Here is a 10,007-nt window from a genome sequence, read left to right as displayed (position 1 = left end):
CTGTTGTTGTTGGTATGCTCCCGTTTCCAGCGTATAGGAAAGAGAGGAGAAAGCAAGGAGAGAGAATTTGCAGTGGTGATTCAGATTTCAGACTTCTTCAGAGGAGGTGTCCTGTAAAAAGTTGTCATTTAGAATGTTTCTTCAGGGCCAAGGCCAAGGCCAGTAAGAGAGGAGAAAGACAAAGTAAACAACAACAGAGATAGATCATATAGATCTGTGTATGAGAAAGAGAAATATAGACAAGGAAACACAGAGAATGCCAGGAAGCTTAGAGCCATTGGACACAGCGGTACAGATCCCATACCACTTCAGATGTCCAATCTCGCTGGAGCTCATGCGCGATCCTGTGACGGTGTGCACCGGTCAGACCTACGACCGATCCAGTATTGAGTCATGGGTCGCCACCGGCAACACCACCTGTCCCGTCACCCGCGCCCCTCTCTCCGACTTCACCCTCATCCCCAACCACACCCTCCGCCGTCTCATCCAGGACTGGTGTGTCGCCAACCGATCGCTCGGGATTGAGCGCATCCCCACTCCGAAACAACCCGCCGATCCCGCCCTCGTCCGCACTTTGCTCGCCCAAGCCGCCTCAAACTCTAGCACTTCCCACTCACGCCTCTCCGCCCTTCGCCGCCTTAGAGGACTGGCTCGGGATTCCGACAAGAACCGCTCTGTCATCTCCGCAAGCAATGCCCCGGATGCGCTCCTTCCCATCGTCTTTGCCGCCGATAAAGAGAGAGAACCAGACGAGTTGACTCACGAATCTCTCGCGCTACTCGTCATGTTACCGCTTGTCGAGTCTCAGTGCGAATCCGTAGCTTCACAACCGGACCGAGTGACCTTTCTCGCTTCCCTTCTCTCTCACTCTTCTATCGAGGTCCGCGTCAATGCTGCTGCACTCATTGAGATCGTGGCCGCAGGGACTCGGTCGGTTGAGCACCGGATCCTAATTGGCAATGCCGATGGGGTGATGGAAGGAATAACAAGGATACTAAGCAACCCGTTAGCTTACCCTAGAGCCCTCAAGGTGGGGATTAAGGCCTTGTTCGCTTTGTGCTTGGTGAAGCAAAACCGACACAAGGCGGTGTCGGCCGGGGCGGTTGATGCGCTAATTGACAGGTTAGCCGATTTCGAGAAGTGCGACGCAGAGCGAGCCCTGGCGACCGTGGAATTGCTCTGCCGGATCCCAGAGGGCTGCGCGGCGTTTGCGGAACACGCGTTGACGGTTCCTCTTCTAGTGAAGATCATCCTGAAGATATCGGATCGGGCGACGGAGTACGCAGCGGGTGCTCTGTTGTCGCTTTGCTCTGCGTCAAAGCAGCTGCAGAGAGATGCAGTAGCGGCGGGAGTGGTGACGCAGTTATTGCTTCTTGTGCAGAGTGATTGCACGGAGAGAGCGAAGCGCAAGGCGCAGTTACTGCTTAAGCTTTTGAGGGACTCATGGCCCGATGATTCAATCGCCAATTCTGACGATTTTGGTTGCAGTGATGTTTCCCCATTTTGATTCTTCATCATCAAACTCCACTTCTATTTTTCTTAAAAAAAAAACAAAAATTAATGATTTATAGTTGGGTGTATAAACATCTGTACGTATGTATCTCTTTGTATGTAAGAATTTTGTTTAGAAAGAACAGAGCAAGAGAGAAAGGTCTAATTGTAATTTTGTCTTTAAGTTACAGCCACTAGAATGAACGAGTTCACTTAACGATGATGCTTGGTTTCACAAATATGATTGCCATTTACATTCTCGCTGTTGTTACTAGTTATTGTCGTTGGAGTGTGCGTACTGCGTAGAAAAGAGAGAGAGGGGGGGGGGGGGGGGGGGAGAGAGTCTGAATTCCTAAAGCGTTCGTTACAGCAACTCTGTCTGTTTTTGATGGGGAAGGTGATCGGAAAGGGATGGACATTTTTTCTTATGTCGGGTATGTTTGTTGGGTCTTTATTTTGGTTCAAAGTTTTTAACTACAAGTATGGGGCTGCAGGTTGACAGGCGAAAATAAAAGTTGACTGCAAAGGGAAAAAAACATTTTCATTTCTTATGTGGGTTGGTTGGGTTGGGTTTTCGGGTAAGTGAGAGAGAGAGAGGAATCATTTGGGTGGACGAATGACTCGACTTTTGTCCAACTTTAGCATCTCAAAGATTATATTGGACCAAAGAGCATGTTGACAGTAGGAGACCAAAACAGAGAAGGATAAAAGAGGGTAAAACAGAAAAGTAGAGAGAGAAAAGAAGATGTGGTTGTTCATGGAATCTAATGCCGAGAAGGAGAGAGAGATGGTGCTATTGGTCAAATTGGTGTCAGTCACCGGTTTGTATGGAATGAGTGTCATAAAACTATGGATTCACATGGACTCTGGATTTTTTCTTGATGGACGGTGATTGGTGATTACATGCCACTCATATTCATTTAATTAAATGAGGAAATCAGGAAATAGAAAAACCACACAATTGATATCTCTTACCTTGAGGACCCAACAAAATTGGCAATAATTAAAAGAAAGAAGAAAATATCATTTCTTTTGATTGGTTAGGACTTTACCTTAATAAATAGTGTGCTATCACCTACGCATTGTTTATCTCTAAATTGAAGAAGGGAGAAAGAGAGATGGACACTGGACCATTAGACCTAGTATAGTGGGGCTAGCTAGCAGTTGGCTCTACAACACATCAGAAAGAGAAACATTGCCTACTTCTATAACATGATTAGGTAGACGTTCAGGACTATTAAGGACATTAGGTAATTACTTTTAAAAAATTTGGCAATGCTTCAATTCCATAGCCCTGAGAGGCAATGTACAACTTTTTTTAGACAAGAAAATCCTACATAGCCCTAGCCAACCTGGTAGTTTATAAGGCAACTCTAAATTTGAATAAGAGATCAAGTTAAGAAAGAGAAACTGATTGGCTCCTCTCATAAGGTCTCTCTCTAGTATTTTTCAAAGAGAATAGTGTAGGTATGACACTATGGATATTGATGAGGACCGATTTTGCCTTCCAATGATGTAATAACACGTGGTATCTCATGATAGTCGTGCAACATCTCAACACCACATAAGTAGATTTCGGGAGCACTTTGAATGCCTCGCACCCACTTTGTCGACTTCGGCACCATCTCGGCAGGCTGAATTGCGAGTAGCCCAGCAAGACATCAAGTTGACATAAAGGGCGACCTGACCTGATTTCAATTAGTGATTTGCTTGACGCATTGGGCGGCCTCCTCCTTAAGCGGGCTACCATCTCCGATTTCCCTAGGATTACAATGCCACGTCGAAAGAAACGGTTATCACCTTGTCTGCTTTAAGCGTGACTGGATAAGCACTACTTACTTACGTAGAGTCCACCTCCGAACCAGATAGGTCAGGGATTTCAAACGCACTTCATGAGCCTTGCGGTAACTTGCCTATATAAAGACATCCCCTTCACAAAATAGGTGTGCACAATTTAGCCCTTAAGCACTCTAACTTTTCTAGCTTTCTTGCAATTAAATAGTAGTTTGTTGACTTAAGCATTAGAGAACCCACCCCGAGTTAAGCAACCTAGACATTCTAATTTATTCTTCTTGCAGTTCAAACAGATGACCTTACCAACCCGACATTCGAGCTGTCCACAAGCAGGGAGCGTCAGATTGACACCATCAAAGATAGTCCAAGTTCTAGAAGTAAATAGTAGGATGTTGGGAAGAATAAGGTTTGAGGGATGAGATTGGATTGAGAAGATGGATGTAAAACTCAAAGAATGATGGAATAGTTGGAGCTGAAGAAACTGGTGATAAAATGACTCGAATGATTTGAATTATCTAAATGAGCCCATTTATGTCATGAACCCTTGTATCTATAGAAAAGAAAAGGCTTACTTACTGTATGGGCAAAGATAAAGAATTTCAGAATATTCCTTACGTGATTAGGGGCTCTAATCCCTAAGTTGTTCGATGAGGACAAGTGTCAAGCTGTGATGTAAGGAATGCATTTACTTTGATTACCACACCCTCAGGCTCCTACCACGTGTCGTTTCAAGGGAAATAAGATTTGCCATACAAACAACTTTTTTTAGTTATTCACTCCTTAATTAGATTGCAATTTGCTCTATTTACTTTGTCTTTACATCTCACAAAGGGTATCCACGATTCAGGTCTGAGTGTAAAGAGTGTCCTCCTTAGACAAGTGCTACAAACCAGACGACAACCAGAGTTGAAATTCCTAAACCATAGCATAAGTTGAATCTCCGAACTGCTTCAGAACCTCCTTTCTTTCAGTTGTAGATGCTTGGTCAGTTATGTTCAATTTGAAAAGAGTATAAATGTAAATATGTACAATGCAAATACATATAAAATAATATAAAATACAACATTTTGCACTCTATATATTTATATTTATACTCCTTCTAAACCGAGCCTTAGGGATTATCTTGAGCTGATAACTGTGGCCATGCAGCTTCAAATCCGAAGGCGGTCACTTTGGTTGCATATGTTTCATATTCATCAATTGATATCCCATCATTATACCTGATGTTGTCACCACCCGATTTAGATAATGAATCAATTAAGGGTCTGATTTTTGGGTCGAATGGTCTGACCGTTTGAATCAAATGGTCAACTCATTTTGACAAAAAAAACAGTTAAAACCGTTGAACGATTCAACCACTCGAATCAACGATTTATTAATCAAATAAATATTTCTTTTGGCAAAAATCTGATTTTAAAGAAAAACAGAACCAGTCACCTCATTGATTTTTAATTTTTCTGGTCAAACCATCCGATCCAATCCGTTTTTAAAAAACGTCTTAAACAACCCTTATTGTTTAACTTAACTAATTGAATAACTTTATCCTTATTTACATATTGTATTAAAGTATCCTATTATTGTTGGAATTGACATAAAGTGGATTGCAACTCGCACGATGATGATTCGGAGGCGGAATAACCTCTCGATGACAAAATACGCCAACTTCCACCAACCACCGGAAAGAAAACCGAAAAGGAGAAGTGAGGAATCTTGAGTGTTTATATAACCTCTGTAAATCGGCATTCTTTGCCCAAACGTATTCGGTATTCGTAACCTTCTTAGACGATTCCATCTAGGTCGGTACCACAGCTTTATCCAAGCTCCGAGCGAGCGCCAATGACAACGACTGAGGCGGTGCATGACCCTCTCAGCCTCCCCATCTACTACTAAGGAATTCACCATCAAACATAAATGGAGGAGATCATGCTCTGAAGAGTTTGAATAAGAGTTCTGATGAAGTGCTTTTTGGTAGTATCTTGTTGTTCGGATTACTTTCAGGTGGCTGATAATTTAGAAATCAAAGTTGAGGATTTTTGCTGGATGAGGACTTGAATGCCGAGCTGGGGGGTAGATTGGGTGCCGAGCTAGATTGATTGCCGAGCTGGATAGCTCTTCAAAGAAACTTGCAAGGAATCAATGTTAGAGGACCTGGGGTGGCTAACCCAGTGAGGTCGCTCTGATGCTTAAATTAGTACTCTCGTAGTAGATCGCGAGCTAAAAAATCAGAAAATATGAGAGTTAGAATGTGCTTACTCACCTCTCCTTTGTGTCACTGGGGTTGGTGCCTTTATATAGGCATTGTTTGGTTTTGGCTTTATGCACTACATCCGAGATTTCTAGGAGGTCGCCTAACCGGTTCGAGATCCCCGGAGGTAACCACCATGCATGTTGACCACCCTCCGGAACGTTCGGTACGTGGGCCAACTTCTAAGAAACGTGGGAGTGTCGAGATATGCATGTCGAATTTGCCAACAAGCACATCTCGCAGGTTGCCACCTGGACCTCAGTTATGCCGGCACGCCCTCGAGGGAGGTCGTTCCTCGCGTCGAGGTCACTTCGGCCAGTGACGAGGTGCTATAGGTCGGCCCTAGATGAGGTGCTTCTAGCCAACCTGAGTTGTGGTCGAGGTCGCCAAGTTGGCAGTGAAGGCAGGTTGCCAAGTCAGGGCAAAGAGAAACTGTGATCTAGGACTCCAAGTCATCACTTAGGTGGTGCCCATGTGTCATCTAACTGCTCCAAGATGCCATGTGTCACACAATGTCACTAGAGGGCCAAATCCGCCCTCATCAATTGCCCCCCCCACTCCCGAGATGAAAGTAGCTCGGCGAAGGGAGTAGATCTCTCCTTTTGGCCCAGAATGACTAATTCGATAAGCTCATAGTCATAAGCGTCAGTCCAATTTTCTTTTCAGGTCGGAAGAGTCCAAGTGTTTGCAGCTTTACGCAAGACCTCAACATCTTGATTATCGGGGCACGAGAGCAAATTCATCCACTCGAGGAAAGGTGGAGTAGGTACCCCGATGGCACCTACCTTATTAGGGATGCAACCATCAAGGGGTTCTATAGTCCAACTAAGTACCTCAAGAGTGAAGCTCATCATGCCGTCCTCAAGAAGGGGTTCTATATGGTTGTTTTATTAAGTCGCTCCACCTAGGTAGATTTCAACGCAGTGTTTCTCGAGCTGGTTCTCAAAAGAGTAGCCAACGAGTTTGATGCGGAGCCTGAAACTGAGGTGGAGGTCAACCGTGAAGAGATGGGCCAAGTTTGCATTTGTTATGATGTTGAAAGCGAACTAATATTTCCTTTGTTTCTCTTTCTTGTGCTGAATTTGTCTTCATTCTTTCGCTTCTTTTTCTTTTTTTTTTCTCTTTCTTCTTCTGCACACTAATGAGGCTGAGGTGGAATGGTATGTACTCGACTTGTCTGCACACCGATGGGGCTGAATGCGAACTATTTTTTATTCTGCCCATTCCGAAGAGACGACTAGGTCATATAAATGTTTAGCGCTAAGGTCACTATTTGTTCGGTGCCCTGGACCTTGGGCTTTGGGAGCGACTCATAGTCCACTCCCCATAATATTATTTAGCCGACATGCATCCTGACCTCTCCACCTAAGCAGATGGTCATTCTGTGGTAACTTCTCATATGGTTGTTTCTACGTCATCCTGTGGGATTATCTTCTTGGGTGAGTGCTTGCGAGATCACAACATACATGTTCTGCCCCCTTTGTGAGGGATGTTTGATACATAAAGTTGTCAGCGTGAGTCGGTAGTTCGGGGCCACGACTGCACTGCATCAACCTCATAGTGACGTCGGTCATCCACTCCTACAAGAAGCCACTGGGAGCTTGACCTGCGGGGACAGTACTACTGACTTTAGGTCGCATAGGAGCCTTGGAAAGTATCAACGTGCAAGGGTGTCCATGCAGTCCATTGGCCACCGACTCCCGCGGGAGCCACCGACTCATAGAGGCGACCTTGCGAAATAGGGCTGATGAGGCCTTGTCCTGGCTGACTACTATTGAGGATGAGTTGAGGTCGTTCTGCTGCTATTTACATCGGGCTTCTCTCATGCTCAGATCTGAAAATTCATGCTTCATCTCATAGAACTACCATGCTTCAATCCCGACGAGAACCACTGATGGCTCTACCATGGGGAGATGGGCATTCACATGCGGTAGCGGTGTATTTATCTAGGGCACTAGGAATGCAAGGTTCGGCCTGAACTTGTCTGATTGTCACAAAGGAGTTCTCAAGGTTCATAATAGATGTTCTTGCCCCTAGTAATTGATATTCGTTATGGATGTTGGTGTTGCTCAAAAATGCTTTTTAGTTCATAAAAATGGAAATTAGAAAGTGTGAACTTTAATTTCTAAAAGGTGAGATCTTAGTTTTCTGGAAGATAAGGACTTAGATTTTTAGAGGTGAGAACTTAGCTTCTTGTAGCGTTTCCCACAGACGGTGCCAATTGATGAAGCGCTTTTTGGCAGCACCCTGTTGTTCAGACCACTTCCAGGTGGCCGATGACTCAAAGACCGAAGTGGAGGATTTTTGCTAGATGAGGACATTGATGCCGAGTTGGGGGGTAGATTGGGTGCCGAGCTGGGTAGATCTTCAGAGAAACCTGCAAGAAATCAATGTTAGAGGACCCGAGGTGGTTAACCCGGCAAGGTCACTCTGATGCTTAAGTTAGTACTCTCGTAGTAGATCGCGAGCTAAGAAATCATAAAGTATGAGAGATAGAATGTTCTTACTCACTTCTCCTTTGTATCATTGGGGTTGGTGCCTTTATATAGGCATTGTTTGGTGTGGGCTTCACGCACCGCATCCGAGATTTTCGGGAGGTCGCCTAACCGGTTCGAGATCCATGGAGGTAACCACCATGCACGTTGACCACCCTCCGGAACGTTCGGTACGTGGGCGAACTTTCGAGAAACGTGAGAGTGTCGAGATATGCATGTCGAATTTGTCAGCGAGCACGTCTCGCAAGTCGCCACTTTGACCTTAATCAGGCTGGCACGCCCTCGAGGGAGGTCGCTCCTCGAATCGAGGTCACTTCGGCCAGTGACAAGGTGCTACAAGTCGGCCTTGGACGAAGTGCTTCTAGCCAATCTGAGTTGTGGTCGAGGTCACCAGATTGACGGTGAAGGTAGGTCACCAGGTCAAGGCGAAAAAAAACAACGATCTAAGACTCCAAATCATCACTTAGGTGGTGTTAATGTGTCATCCAGGTGTTCCAAGATGCCATGTGTCACTGCGGCCAAATCCGCCCTCATCAAATTCAGCTTGAAAATAGCACTCAAAAAAAGCCATTGACGCACTGAAATCCGGATCTAAGGACCATCCAAGGCTCCGATGCCGGAGCTGTCTCATTCTTCAGCACCGATGCGGCTGTCGCTGAGAGTATTGTCGGTTGCATTTAATGCTTGCGAGGTAAAATCATAGCCCAAGAAATGGAAAAGTGATAAGCATTTATTCCCAGCGAGTGCATCAGGTCGATGTTTTCCTGAGCAAAATCAAGTAAAACGATAAGCATTTAGTCCCAGCGAGTGCATCAAGTCGATGTCTTCCTGAGCGAAAACAAGTGAAGCAAAGGGTAGGTAGGCTGTTAGTTCACTATTTCAGATTCCATTCAATTCTGTTACTAAGTAGAGATGGTAATGGTCATCTGTCGTATCTGCATTTTCCCCTGTTTCGATCTTCCTTGTAGTTTTTTGGTTTCATTAATAAGAAAGAACATAACAATACTAGAATCTAAAGATCCCCAGAGACAGAGATAGAGAAAGAGAATCTTCACCTCGAATGTGGCTAAAAATTCCCTAATTGCTGAGACCTCTACAACCTTCAAGAATTGCTCCCTCAGTCTGCAATTTGGACGTTTGACAAGAAATTCAAAGAACAGAACAATCAAAAACTGATTTAGGAAAATCTGTAGACGACTGAAATTAGTAGGAATGACTGGCAGCTGATAGGCCGAAGTACTCATTCCGAAGAGGAAGTCGACTGGGAATTGATTTCGGCGATGGGCTCATCAAAATCTGGATTGTTAGTTGGAATTTGGGGTAATTGACGATAGGGCAGGCGTTGTCAGAGATAGAGAGAAGAGGAATTTAGGATCAAGTAACCACTAGATGAGGAGCAGAGCAGGCTCAGTTTGAGGGACTGTGTATATACACTAGAAGAGGAAGACGAAGATGACGATGAAAGTCTTTGGAATTGGAGAAAATGGTAAGATGAAGCACAATAATGGCGGAAGTGGTGTGTTAGGGTTTGACATGACCCCATTTTATAGGGTTTATCGCAATCTCTGAAGGTCATCCCTATTCGAGTGCTAGCAATCCAAGAACGAAGCTCCCAGGTCATTGGCCATGGAATAATTGGGATATGAATGGTTGCGGAGGAGGTGACAGGCTTCTGTTGAGCCGACTTCCTAGAGTTTATTGAATAAGCCATAATTTTAGAAATTTTAATATAATGTTACATGTGAACGAGCGTGACAGAAAATTAAAATAAGGGAGGTTTTAAGACAATTGTCAAAGAAATTTACCCTTTTTTTTCAAAACGAAACCATATTTCGATATAAACGGTCCAATGAATTAATATAACTATTTCTAATGAAAAAAAGAGTAAAGCAATGCAATGGACCAACTCCTAAGCATACATGTAAACAAGTTTTAAGAAAAATACAATTTGCAACAATATGGGAGATATTTAATCATCTACT

The 10,007-nt window shown here is 44.2% G+C and overlaps 1 protein-coding gene across 1 annotated transcript; it reads left to right on the top strand.

Moving 5' to 3' along the window:
* Positions 1-1,730, top strand: LOC148850309 (U-box domain-containing protein 26-like). The gene has a single exon (XM_088943096.1). It carries the CDS (start codon positions 221-223, stop codon positions 1,505-1,507), a length of 1,287 nt encoding a protein of 428 aa, XP_088799222.1. The 5' UTR covers positions 1-220; the 3' UTR covers positions 1,508-1,730.
* Positions 1,731-10,007: the final 8,277 nt, after the last annotated feature.

Source organism: Nelumbo lutea, chromosome 5 (assembly GCF_056320005.1).
Source record: "Nelumbo lutea isolate HS-2025 chromosome 5, American lotus-T2T, whole genome shotgun sequence".
Lineage (NCBI taxonomy): Eukaryota > Viridiplantae > Streptophyta > Magnoliopsida > Proteales > Nelumbonaceae > Nelumbo > Nelumbo lutea.
This window is presented reverse-complemented; position numbering and strand designations above follow the sequence as displayed.

What these genes read in the sequence shown, in the direction of transcription:
- LOC148850309 (XM_088943096.1), top strand. Translation starts at nt 221, where the DNA reads ATGAGAAAGAGAAATATAGACAAGGAAACACAGAGAATGCCAGGAAGC.